At 37.0% G+C, this 13,618-nt stretch overlaps 1 protein-coding gene and 1 long non-coding RNA gene across 2 annotated transcripts; one reads left to right on the forward strand and one right to left on the reverse strand.

Moving 5' to 3' along the window:
- Nucleotides 1-1,669: 1,669 nt before the first annotated feature.
- Nucleotides 1,670-2,806, reverse strand: LOC137048321 (GTPase IMAP family member 7-like). Its single transcript, XM_067426442.1, has 3 exons — nt 2,795-2,806; nt 1,861-2,703; nt 1,670-1,792 (listed from the first exon to the last, which is right to left on the reverse strand). Exons 1-3 carry the CDS (start codon nt 2,804-2,806, stop codon nt 1,670-1,672), a joined length of 978 nt encoding a protein of 325 aa, XP_067282543.1.
- A 4,183-nt stretch (nt 2,807-6,989) lies between these two features.
- On the forward strand, nt 6,990-9,835 carry LOC137091192 (uncharacterized). The gene is made up of 4 exons (XR_010908041.1): nt 6,990-7,204; nt 7,964-8,033; nt 9,400-9,461; nt 9,600-9,835. It is a non-coding gene; the product is annotated as an uncharacterized lncRNA (long non-coding RNA).
- Nucleotides 9,836-13,618: the final 3,783 nt, after the last annotated feature.

Here is a 13,618-nt window from a genome sequence, read left to right on the forward strand (position 1 = left end):
GTTTAAAAAAAACAATGTTGTGTGTAAATGTTGTTCACTGTGGGAAACATTTGCTAGAATATATGAAATGATGAAATATTTAGTATTTGCTTTCAGGCTGGTTAATCATGTACAACTGTGTAAAACTCTTGAAACATTTTTTTGTTTTTAGATGTATAGTGTTGTGCTGTATTTGTGAAAAGGTATATTGAATAGAGGGCAGGGCTTTACTCCTCTCCCTCTCTCACTCATAGCAGACTAAAGGTTGGAGGGGAATGGTTAAGTGTTTTCAACCAAAGCCATCAAACTAACATCATCACTGAAGGTACGCCAGGAGGCCTGAAGTTACTTCAGATTTTGATTAAAGATTACCACGGCAAACTATTGTTTTATGTGTATTAACTTGCATGGATTAATTATTTACAACAAGACTGGTAATGTGTTCTAACAAAGTAAATGGGGGTCATTTTGATTTCATGAGGACTTTAAAGTTAAACTTTTTTACTTCCATGAATTATTAACTCATGAATTGACAGTTAAAAGTACAAATTTTCAGCTGCAATGAATCAGACAAATATAAATGTGTTAAACACCAAACTTAATAAAGTACACAAGGCAGGTAAAGGTATAGCTTACAGATTTTATTAATTACTTTCACTTTTACTTAAAGGGTTACTTCAGCGATTAGCATATGGCTTTGTATCAGTAGAAACCCTGGAGTATATTCAAATGATTGTGCTTTCCCCCCTCATATCCCCCTGAGACAAGAGATTTATGCATTTTATTTCTGGAAAAAGAAAGAATGTTTGGCCAAAGGCTAAAGACTACAGCCAGCAGAGGGAGCCATTTCCACATGTTTTGAATCTGCACATGGGGGTTGGAGATCACAGTCAGAGCTCAGCTCGCAGCTACAGGCACTCATTTAAACTGACCTATGGTGAGCAATGTAAGTCTTTTAACTTCTCAAATTAATTTCTATGAAAGTTAAGCTTGCAAAGGCATGAACTGAAACGCGGCAGACTGAACTCTAGTTGTGAATGTATGCCGCGAGTGTAGTCGTGATTACCTCAGCTCTCATCACTCCTGCAGTTAGTGCTCAGTGCTGTGATACTCGCGCGGTGACTCACTCATTATATTGAACAGACACGTTCAGTTTTTAATTGTAGTGTCTCCTCTAACTCAGTCACTGTAATCCAGTAGCGGCGGCTTTGGGAGTGGCCTCACAGGGCAGCGAAGCATTCTGGGAATTGTAGTCTTTCATCCCCATGAGACAAAAATACATTTTTTGTCTTTTCTCAGTCTAGAAGGCGCCAAATTCTAAAATAATTTCACATTTCTACTACATTGATGACCCAGTTTAAATACAGGTTCATCTTCCCAGCGCTGAAGTACCCCTTTAAGTCACCTAATGATTCACACACCATTGAGCACTTGAACAAAATAGGATACTATTGGCAACACACCAGTGGCATATTTGTATAATACGCATAATATTTACACATCATTAAACATTTTGGTAAAAAAAGATGAGCTGCAGTGTATTGCTGCGAAAGCTCCAGCAGCTCCAGCCAACACAGAAACAGGAAGAAGATTTGCTCCTACAAAAGGATAAATCGCACCTCCAGCTAAGACACCACCACACACAACACCTACTGTCTTCAGTAATAACTGTCTAACAGCACTGGGAGGCTCATGAGAAGATGAACAGATCCTCATAAACCGACTCTTCCTCAACATTCTCCAGATAATCCCTGTGAAAACTCCAACAGCTACTGCTGATCCTGCTGTAAGGAAACCCCTCATTAATGCCCATCTATATAAATAATCTTTCTTCCAGAACGAAACACCACCTGTCACTAGCAAAACCACAAATGCACAGACATATTTCTTCTGAAGGGACAGCGGTTTCTCCCTCTTCCCAACTTTCTCCTGTTTCTCCAGTATCTTTGTTTTTTCCTGCTCCTGAAATTCTCTCCTCACTTGTGTTTCTGTCTCTCTTCTGACTGTCTCTAATTTCATCTGATGTTCCCTCTCTTTCCTTTCCTCCTCTGCTTTCTTCTCCTCCTCTGCTCTCCTCTCCTCCTCCTCTATCCTCCTCTCGTTCTCCTTCATCATGTCTAGTGTGTAGCAGGAGTTTGTGTTCTCAGTCATGAGTCTGTCGATCTTCTCCATGAGTTTAGTCACCTGCCATCTGTTTGCTGGATCTTTATTGTTAATTCCACAAAACCCTCCTCCACATCGATTAATAAAAGCAGACAGCTCAGTGTTTCTCCTGATCATTTCTCCTAGTGATCTACCGTGTGGCTTTTCTGCACGAGTGAAGAGCACTAGAGTAAATCTGAGAGCTTCTGCTCCAAACTTCTGCTCAAACCGACTCACAACATCCTTCTCCTGCTCAGTGAAAGTGCTCAAAGGCAGAAGAAGCAGGATCACATGAGCTCCTGGAGAACATAATTCAAGAGCTTTCTTCAGCTCTGAGTCTGAATCAAAGTCAGTGTGAGTGGAGAAGATGAAGTCTGGAGTATCGATGAGTGTCACGCTCCTGTTATTAACAGCACCGGTGTGTGTCTGACAGACTCTGGTCACTGAGGAAGGGCTTATTTTTGACACAAACACAGTTTCATTAAAGATGGTGTTTCCTGTGGCGCTTTTCCCAGATCCAGCTTTCCCAATCAACAGCAGCCGCAGACCTCCATCATCTTCCTCTCTCGTCGACACTGGGTTCTGTGTAAAACACATCAAACCATTGTCAAATGCTTGCAATGGCAATTGGATTGGGGTGGTTGGGGGGGGGGGGGGGGGGGGGAATGGTTACCTGATCTGCCATGATTTCAAGGTCCGTGTTCCCCTAGTCAAAGCACTTTCACCAAGAAAGAGAAGAGTCCAACCTACAAACAACAAGAACAACTTGTACATTACGAACACTTGGACATCAGGAGATCCGGAGCTCCAGTCATTTGAATATGATATGAGTTATGTTATACGCTCGTATGTGAGCAGCGCAAAGGCTCCTTGCTAAGGCTATCGATGAACCAAAAGAAACCGTCTTGAGTCTTGACCTTTTAAACTGCAGTGACGAGGTAAAACATGATTGTGCCGTACAATGAGCTTTCAGTCCACACCGCAAAATCTCCTCGTACTGTAGAAAGGTACAGTAGCAACATTACAAATGTGACTTGCATCCAATATTGTCCCTTTTACTGAGATTGTTTTAGGATTTGTTCTTATTCCAAAACTCCACCGTTCTTTTTCTTTCTTCTTTTCCTTTTCTTTTTTAAAGAAACCACATCACCTCAGGAGCATAGTTTTACCGGTGACTACTGTGATCTTAAAAACACGACAGTCGATCTCTGGATACAATGAACTGAAACATTTTCAGAACCGAGAAAATTCAACAAAACAACTCAAAAGAGCTCAACAGCCCTGAATTTAAGAGCAAAGGCATGACTTTGTGTTCTCTGTATATGTTTTACATTTAATAAATTCTGCATGTTCAGCTCTAATAAATTGTTTTAAATTAAAAAGTTAAATATTAATGTATTATCGTTAATAAATGCTTTACTGTTAATTGTGCCTTTTATGTGAAATATTTGTGCAATATTAATAATGTTAACTACATTTGAGGTTCAGTCATATATATTTGTATTTATTCATTTGTTTATCATGTCCTCAAAACATTCATGGCAAACTGGATTTGTCCGTGTTTTTGTCCCGCACGAAAGCCTGAGCACAAATTATATTTGATTTCTGTAAATGCAGACAGGAATGCACTTTAAATGCTTTAATAACGTGAAATAAAAACAAGCGCTTTTATTCAAGTCCGTGATATAATGCTAATGTGCTAATCTTTTTAAATGAAGTTGAGAGACAAAAACGTGACACTTAGACACCATCAAGTTCTGTTAGTTTTAGTTTTAGCTAAAGCCTATTAGCTCATGAGACCGAACTGTTACCCAGCTACTCAACTAAGTTCAGCAGTTTAGCTAACTTAACTAACGTTAGTTAAGGCACTCATTTCCAGAACACAATATGTGAAATAGAACCGAATTTAACTTACCGAGAAGCACACAACACGGAGAGAGTAAAATGTCTTCGGTCAGAAGCTTCAACCAAAATGTCGGATATTTTACTTTCACTTTTACCAGCCATGAGTCACGTGACGCTGTTTGTCTCCGGACTCTGTGAGCGATAAAACAAGTGAAACAGCGGCAGTTTAAGATCAGTGGCGACATCAGTCTGTCTCTAATTTATAGTGGGTCTTATATCGCATGCAGAAATAAATACAGTTCCAGGTATAGAAATAAACACAAGATTATGGAGCCAGATCAGCCTCAATAATAATACATTTACAAAACAAAATTCATAAATGCATAGCACAATTCACATTTGTAAAATCGGATTCGTAAATTCAAAACACGATTCATAAATGCACAAGTTAAAAGCATAAATATTTCCCCAAATGCTCACACAAATGCATCTTACCTAAATAAATGTAAAATCTTTACACAAATATGTATATATCAAGTTCTTGAATGCATTTCCATCACACATTTATGAAAGATGTTGCATGCATTTATGGATCGTTGAATCTGCATTTGCGAATCGTCACACGTGCATGGACTGCATTGCATTTGTGTGTGGGATTTTTGAGACCTTCCTGGCAGGTTAGGATTCGTAAATATCTTTTTTTGGAGGACGTTCTGTTTAGCCAATCATAGTGAGCTTTTAATCCACCAATCAAAACGCTCCTTACTGATCAGACTCAAGAAGCTCACTCCTGCCCAAGGGGGTAATCTAGCGCTCGGAAAGCGTTCCACCCCTAGGGGCGGCCATTGCTAACCAAGCCATCACCTGCTGTTAGCATCCCATTGACTCCCATTCATTTTTGAGTCACTTTGACAGTGAATAACTTTACATCTGAGACGTTTAAAGACTCCATTTGTCCATTGTTTATTACTATAGAAACACGACAATGTATAAAAGGCTCCATTACCTTGTATCTTACACTGTCGCCCCGCAGAAGCTGTTTTTGTAAAAATAGGCTAATGATTGCGTCATAACCAACGCGACCCTGTCGCACAGTTGAGAAATTACCGTATAGACCTGAGGAGACGCTCGCAGGCAATCTTTTACTGTCTATGAGACAGTCGGGGGGACGTGGAGACATGTCCTGGAGACTAGTCTGATAAAGTCAAGGGAGAAGAATGGGGAGAAGCCCATAGTGAGCCAAAAGCAACGGGAGAAAATATTTAAACAACGTGATTCAGATTTCGCTTTCCACATCTACTAGAAGACTCACAGCTGTCAGACAGGAGGCTCACGTCACATCTACGTCGTCAAGCTCAGTCTGAGCCTGCGCAGTTCGCTCAGCCATCAGGAAGTGAGTGCCCCTAGGTTGACTTCATTCTTTCGCCGTAGACGTCAATGGGAACGCTCCGTCCATTTCTTTTACTGTCTATGCTCCTGCCCTTGTTCTGTGCATTCTTTCATGATCGGTTGTTTCACGACCTTTATGTAAAGACATTTTAATGGGTACTCTTTTTTTTTTTAGCACCTATTGCAATTTCTACAAAATTATGATTTATATTGTTCGCACAAAATACAGCTACCCGGTTAGCCTGCGATCACCATGGAAATGGGGCGGCAGCTCGTCTGACAATTGGCAGCTGTCACTGTTGTTTTCACTTCAGGTAAGTTTAGTCCCTAAAATTACACAGATAATACACACACCTGTTCCTGACACTTTCTTGCAAGCTTCTGTTAAATATTTACTTTAGAGAAATGGTTTAGTGTCTTCGGAAAAAATCTGTTAGAGTCTCAACCATTAAGCTAACGTTAAATATAAGAGGTAATGTTAGGCTAACGTTAGCCTTGCGCTATAAGGAAATTTGGGCTCTTAATCACATATTATCTGTAGATAAGAGTTTTTGATAGCTTTGCTGGCAATGTGTCATGAATGGAAGTAATTTTAATCTAATTATGTAACCTAAAAGTTTTCACTGTTAATCGGTGACGTCACTCACACAAAGCGTGAAAATGGACTGAAACGATTTCAGACACGTTTTGATCTTTCATAGTGAACCAGTATTGACAATGTATATCACCATGCATCTGTAAAACCTAAACGTAAATTCTAGTATCTTAAGATATTATATTGTATATCCTGTATATTATTTTTTCCCCTGCATTTTCACCTATGCTCTAGTTTATTTATTTCTAATAAACCTGACATTGAATACCACATATTGTTGGCTCTGTAACAAATTCTTTATGTTCCACTGTTTCTTTTTTTCTGCACACTTCACCACAGAGGCCAAATGAGCATTGTGAATGTACAAATCTCACGTTATATTTATAACAATTCTTGTTGATGTTTGAATTGTATTTCAGGGCAGTTTGTGAAGACAGATTAACAAGAGATGTTATGACAACCTGGACAGAAGTCGGTTCCAGATCCACCTTCCAGACCAGACTTCTCTCTCATATTTATTACTGTCTAATGGTGTATTATGTGTCCTCTGCAGAATTAGGTGCATGCAGATATTACTCGGGAACATGACTAAACTTTGTTTGCTATAATACATCTATTTAGTGCACCAGTGAAACGTAATTTTCCCCCCACATTTGCTTGTATATCTATATCTTTGTCATAGTATTCTTTCAGTGGTAAAGGGGTTTTCAGATGACAGAAGTCAACGTTAGTCAATACAATGATCTCTATGAAATGAAGCGCCAGATTTCCGGTGTTTTCCAAAATCTGTGACTGACCAAATCATGTGACCCTAGTTGGCGCTATATTGAGCAAATCCAACCTACTACTAAACCTATTCCTAATCCTAACCTTATAACTAGGGTCACAGAATTAGCTACTACAACAGAATGAATCTACAGAGCATGACGTGCAGGGAAAATAGTACACTGTTAAATGTCGCTGTAGATTTAGCAGCACATTACTGTAAAAACATACAGTACAATACTGCATTTTTATAATACAGTCATATACTGTAATTTGTATTGCATTCTGGGTAATTTTGTTTGAGCGGGAACATTTTACAGTATATTTTAGTGTTGCTGTAACTTAGCTGTAACTTGGCTGTAATATGCCAGGCAATAATACAGGACAGCTGTAAACAGCGAAAGTGCGCCCCTTGACTGACGTCAGAACACAACTTCTGGCAGCAGCTCACTCACGGATGTCTCAGTCGGGTGGATATCAGAACGTTTGGTAAGTTAATTTTTAATTTTATAATTAGGTTTCAGGATTTTACGCTTTAGTGTACATAGCTTTTAGTGTGTAAGTTTTAGTGACCGTTGCAAAAACACCGTTACAGAGTTAACTTCTTAGATGTGTATTTCCCCGCTGTCCCAGTGTTTTCACATATAACGTTAACTCGGTGAATTGCCTGGTTTATTTCGACCAAACCAGACCCGGTGATTGTTAAAACGGTGGAAAGACAAATCGAGATTGTTTTTTTCTTTGTTTCTGTCGAGTTTTAATGTGACGTTAACCGTTAACCTAATGTTTGTGTGTTTTACGATAGATCATTTTAGTCTGAGTTAAGTTGCTGCATTTGCAAATGGAAGCTGGTATTGAATGATATTATGATAACAAAAACATAATCTATGTAGGGATCCTTTCCGTAATGTCCGATCCGAGCCTGTCAGCAAGAAATTATTGTATTATAATAGACGTACATTGACTGCTCAAACTGCTAAAAGATTAGCCTATCCCGGATAATGGCTGCAGACGGACTCGCGATCTGAACCAATTTGAATAAGTTGTTTAGAAAAATACGTGAAAACAAGTCTTTAAAATACAGAACTTTCCTTTACATTTAAATAAATATGCAGTGGAAAATTATTTTAAGAGAGAAAAATATCACTGACAATATTTGTCGAGTTGTACTTGTTATACTCATTTTTTATGCACAGTAGTTATTTGATATTCTATAATTTTAATTAATGTTGTTTTTAATGTGTTTAGGTCACTGCAACCCATGCATACATTGAGGCACAGCAGGGGATACCAGACACACCCAGGCTCATTATGCTTGGTAAGTAAAGTTATGTGGTTTTCAAGTAGCAATGTACTATAACAAACACATATACATAATCATACACACTCTCACTCTCATAGACACTCACTCATACACCCACTCACTCACTTACACATGCAAACACACTCATATACATAATCATACACACTCTCACTCTCATAGACACTCACTCATACATTCACTCACACATGCAAACACACTCATATACATAATCATACACACTCTCACTCTCATAGACACTCACTCATACACCCACTCACTCACTCACTCACTCACTCACACACACATGCAAACACACTCGTATACATAATCATACACACTCTCACTCTCATAGACACTCACTCATACACCCACTCACTCACACATGCAAACACACTCATATACATAATCATACACACTCTCACTCTCATAGACACTCACTCATACACCCACTCACTCACACATGCAAACACACTCATATACATAATCATACACACTCTCATAGACACTCACTCATACACCCACCCACCTCACTCACACATGCAAACACACTCATATACATAATCATACACACTCTCACTCTCATAGACACTCACTCATACACCCACCCACTCACTCACTCACACATGCAAACACACTCATATACATAATCATACACACTCTCACTCTCATAGACACTCACTCATACACCCACTCACACATGCATACACACTCTCACTCTCATAGACACTCACTCATACACCCACTCACTCACACATGCAAACACACTCATATAGTACATTCACAAAATGTTTATACAGCTACACACTCATATACCCTGACACAGACACACTCATCCACTCACTCACTCACACATACACAAACAAACATACTTATACACACTCTCAAACATAAATATATTGCATACACACACTGATATGTGTACAGCTACACACTCATATACACTCACACATACACACTCATACACCCACTCACTCACACATACACATATACTGTACATACTCACTTACAGATTTTCGTACAGCTACACACTCACATACACGCAAACAGTCTCATTACACACACACTCGTACATCCTCAGACAAACATACTCATACACACTCAAAGATGGTTTTACAGCCACACACACACACACACACACACACACACACACACACACACACACACACACACACACACACAGCTGTATTAACATATGTATTTTCATTCACACACAACATTTTATTTACTGCACATACATATACTCAATGAATGTGTACAAATAGTAATATGTAAATTATACCATTTAAGAATGGAGTGATGCCGTTTATGGACTTTGTTGAGATAAGGTTATTTTTAAAATAAAAGATTGTAGGTAATTAACATTGCATTCTTTCATTTTCAGGACATTCAATCATGACAGCATCCATTGAGGGAAATGCTCTCTTGACTAGAGCTTGTTCAGAGGCAAGTTAATTTCTTTCTGCATTTCACTTCTGTATTGTAATTAAATCAGGTGTGCAACAGTTTAGTAAGAATTTAAAGTTGGAGGATGGGAAGAATTTTATAAATCAAATTTATTGACTGGTATGATGTTGCTAACAGGTTCCTGAATCAACCCTGAAGATGGAAATGCCAGAGTTCTACTGCGACGGAGTCAGCAAGAGGACCAAGAGGATGGTGCAGAGGAAGGTGACGGCCATCAACCCACATGTCAATAGTTTGAATGGAAAACTTCAAATTGAAGCCTACACCCACCAACCACTGTTAGTGGGACGCTTGTTGTTTTTGTTGGGTTTTTAGTTGTTGTTGCTCACCTGTCATTCTTTTACCCAACCCAATCCTCAAGTTCTGTTTTCTTGTATGTTTTTGTTTAATTTACATTTTTGCACACACAAAGGGATAGTTGACCCAAAAATTAAAATTCTGTTATCATTTACTTTTTCTTCAAGTTGTTTCAAACCTGTGTAAGTTTCTTTGATCTGTTGAACACAAAATAAGATATTTTAAAGAATGTTGGTAACCAGACAGTTGCCGGCACCCATTGACTTCCATCGTTTTTTTTTTTCCTACTATGGAAATCAATGGCTACTTCAACTGTCTGGTTACCAACATTCTTTAAAATATCTTATTTTGTGTTCAACAGATCAAAGAAACTTACACAGGTTTGAAACAACTTGAAGAAAAAGTAAATGATAGAATTTTAATTTTTTGGGGGTTAACTATCCCTTTAACAGCCATACCTGTCAATTGCTGATGAACTTAACATGCAATGGTTTTAAATTAAATGGTTTTAACAGTTTGACTGAATAAAAACAATATTTTTGACAAGAACATTGTTTGGACTGTCTTTTGATTAGCAGGTATTCTGAAGAAGCATATTGTTATATTGCTTCCTATAGATGTATATACTGTAATAACTACATTTATTATATAATTCTAATATAATATTAGTAGTAGTAGTAGTCTTTATTTTGAAAAATAAAGTAATATTTAGCAGTAATGTATCAATATAGATATTACAGTATAATACCACATAATTACAGCATAAGCAAGCCAAAATGGCAAAAATACAGTAAAATACTGTTTTGTAAATTTACAGTAATATTTTTATGTACTGTAAATTGCATTACAGTACAGTTACTGTAAATCAAAAATACAGTAACTTGCTGGCAACCGTGCTGCCAGTAATGTACTGTAAAAATACAAGAAAATTGTTAACAGTGTAGGCTAAATTTATTAATCGAGGGGACGAATTAGTAAATCGTAGGCACAATTTACTTTTTTGTCTTGCACGTCGTGTGCGGTGCTCTGTATGGATCAGCATTGAATGGAATGGTTTACTAACCTACTAACGCATTAGAAGAGCCCTTGCTGCCACCTACTGGGATAACAATGTAACCTGCTATAAAAGTGCTGAAAAACAGCTAAAACACAGGCACATTAAAACAACAAATATTATTGATTCAACAATAACAGCCATTATACATTTTACATTTAAATTACATATTTAGATTGCAATTTAATTATTATAATAATTGCAGCAAACTAATTATTAACTAATTAATGATTGTAATTATTTCAAATGAGAATGTACATTTTAATGATGAAATGCATTTTTTTTCTGTTGTATCTTATAATCAATCAATCAATCAACTTTATTTATATAGCGCTTTTACAATCACGATTGTGTCAAAGCAGCTTCACAGTGTCAAACAGGATAATATTGCGACAAAATTAGATTTGGCTGTATAGTCGTACTGGAGAAAACAGTGATTTAATTTATCATATAGCGACAATGTTGGCAGATCAGTATTATAGTTTATAGAATTAAATAAGACCTAATTCATACATTTTATTTGTATAATAAGTTGAATAACTTTAATCATATTTTTAGTGTCCCCAACTGAGCAAGCCAAGCCAAAGGCGACAGTGGCAAGGAACCAAAACTCCATCGGGGCATGATGGAGAAAAATAAACCTTGGGAGAAACCAGACTCAGTCGGGGTGCCAGTTCTCCTCTGGCCTATTAACACACCGTGTAAGATTATTATTCTGGCAACCTTACAGGTCGGAAATCATATTAGATCGGATTATTCAAAATTTTCAGGGTATCACGGAAGAGACGGATTTATTTAGGATGGGGCGTCGATTACACAAGAGTATGAATACATGAAAGATCGGAATTATTGCGCCGAAGATGGGTTTTGAGCATGTCGTGCCAGTGAGGCAAATTCGGAGGAGACGCCATTATAACAACTGTGCACTGAAATTGTTTTGTATTTTTCTATTGGTTAATGTTATTATATTTAAATTTGCCAATCATTGCATCATTTGCATGTGCTGTACTTTATTTGTACTATTTTGGTGTATTTTTATTTATCGGTATATAATTTTTACTTATTCACCATTCACTTTTCTTTGGTTCAAAAAAGTAAATGGTGAATGTAAAGTAAATGGTGAATAAGGAAGATTATTATGCTTAATAATTATATATGATCCTAACATTAACACCTCCCTTTGTGTTCAGCAGAGAAAATTAGGTCATACAGGTTTAGATTAGGAATAACCCAAGGATGATTCTTTTTTTGTGAACTCTGTCATATTGCTTTTTATGTTTTGTGAATAAATACAATGAGTGACTAAATTTGTGTAAAGTAAAAATTATTTGGACTACATATGTAAATGTAGTTTAATAAAATGAGCAACAACCAGAGGAGAGCCCTAAAGGTAAGGTGAAATGTAAAAAGTGCTAGTAATAAGATGAATATTCAGATCTACAGAAATATTGTAACCTGTGACTTGCCTATGATAAACTATAAAGAGATCTAAAAAGACCACTTAATCTATTTCTCTTACTATACAGTTATAATATTGTTTTATATTGAAGTCATTTTTCAAAGATAACATGAATAAACGGTATGCAACTTTGGTGAATAAGACAGCAGGCTAACCGGGTAGCTGTATTTTGTGCGAAGTCTGCGAACAATATAAATCATAATTTTGTAGAAATTGCAATAGGTGCTAAAAAAAAAAGAGTACTCATTAAAATGTCTTTACATAAAGGTCGTGAAACAACCGATCATGAAAGAATGCACAGAACAAGGGCAGGAGTGAGCTTCTTGAGTCTGATCAGTAAGGAGCGTTTTGATTGGTGGATTAAAAGCTCACCACAATTGGCTAAACAGAACGTCCTCCAAAAAAAGATATTTACGAATCCTAACCTGCCAGGAAGGTCTCAAAAATCCCACACACAAATGCAATGCAGTCCATGCACGTGTGACGATTCGCAAATGCAGATTCAACGATCCATAAATGCATGCAACATCTTTCATAAATGTGTGATGGAAATGCATTCAAGAACTTGATATATACATATTTGTGTAAAGATTTTACATTTATTTAGGTAAGATGCATTTGTGTGAGCATTTGGGGAAATATTTATGCTTTTAACTTGTGCATTTATGAATCGTGTTTTGAATTTACGAATCCGATTTTACAAATGTGAATTGTGCTATGCATTTATGAATTTTGTTTTGTAAATGTATTATTATTGAGGCTGATCTGGCTCCATACAAGATCGACTGCCCGTTCAGTCTGAATGGTTAATAGTAAAACAAACTTGTCCTCGAAGGAGGCTCGTAACAATGCGCAGATCGAGAGAGAATAAGGGAAATAGGCAAATACTTTTTTTTTTTTTGCTGCAGTCGTGTATTGTCGTCATGTTTAATCAAAGCATCTCTATCTTCTGTTTACAACACCGCTTTAGCTTTTTTTTTTTTTTTTTACAAATGTTTCACAAATAATTATTTGAACATTTCCATGAGATCGTGAAATCATAATAAGACAAAAAAACATAACATAAGAAATAAGATAATAGCAAAAACAAGAACAGAATGAAGGGTGTACTCAAGTTAAAGATGAGGAGTTAAATTGTTAAAAACATCTACCTCGAAATGTTACAGGGCATTGAATCAGACTTCTAAAAAATGTATTATTGCATTTGGTATCCTTAATATCTACACCATTCAACAATATCTGCCTTTTAAAATTGGAATTTTTTTTTTGAGGTTCACTACTGATTTTTACAGATCTTGATACCAAGATAAGTTACTTCCTCTCTAA

Source organism: Pseudorasbora parva, chromosome 2, assembly GCF_024679245.1.
Source record: "Pseudorasbora parva isolate DD20220531a chromosome 2, ASM2467924v1, whole genome shotgun sequence".
In the NCBI taxonomy this organism is placed as follows: Eukaryota; Metazoa; Chordata; class Actinopteri; order Cypriniformes; family Gobionidae; genus Pseudorasbora; species Pseudorasbora parva.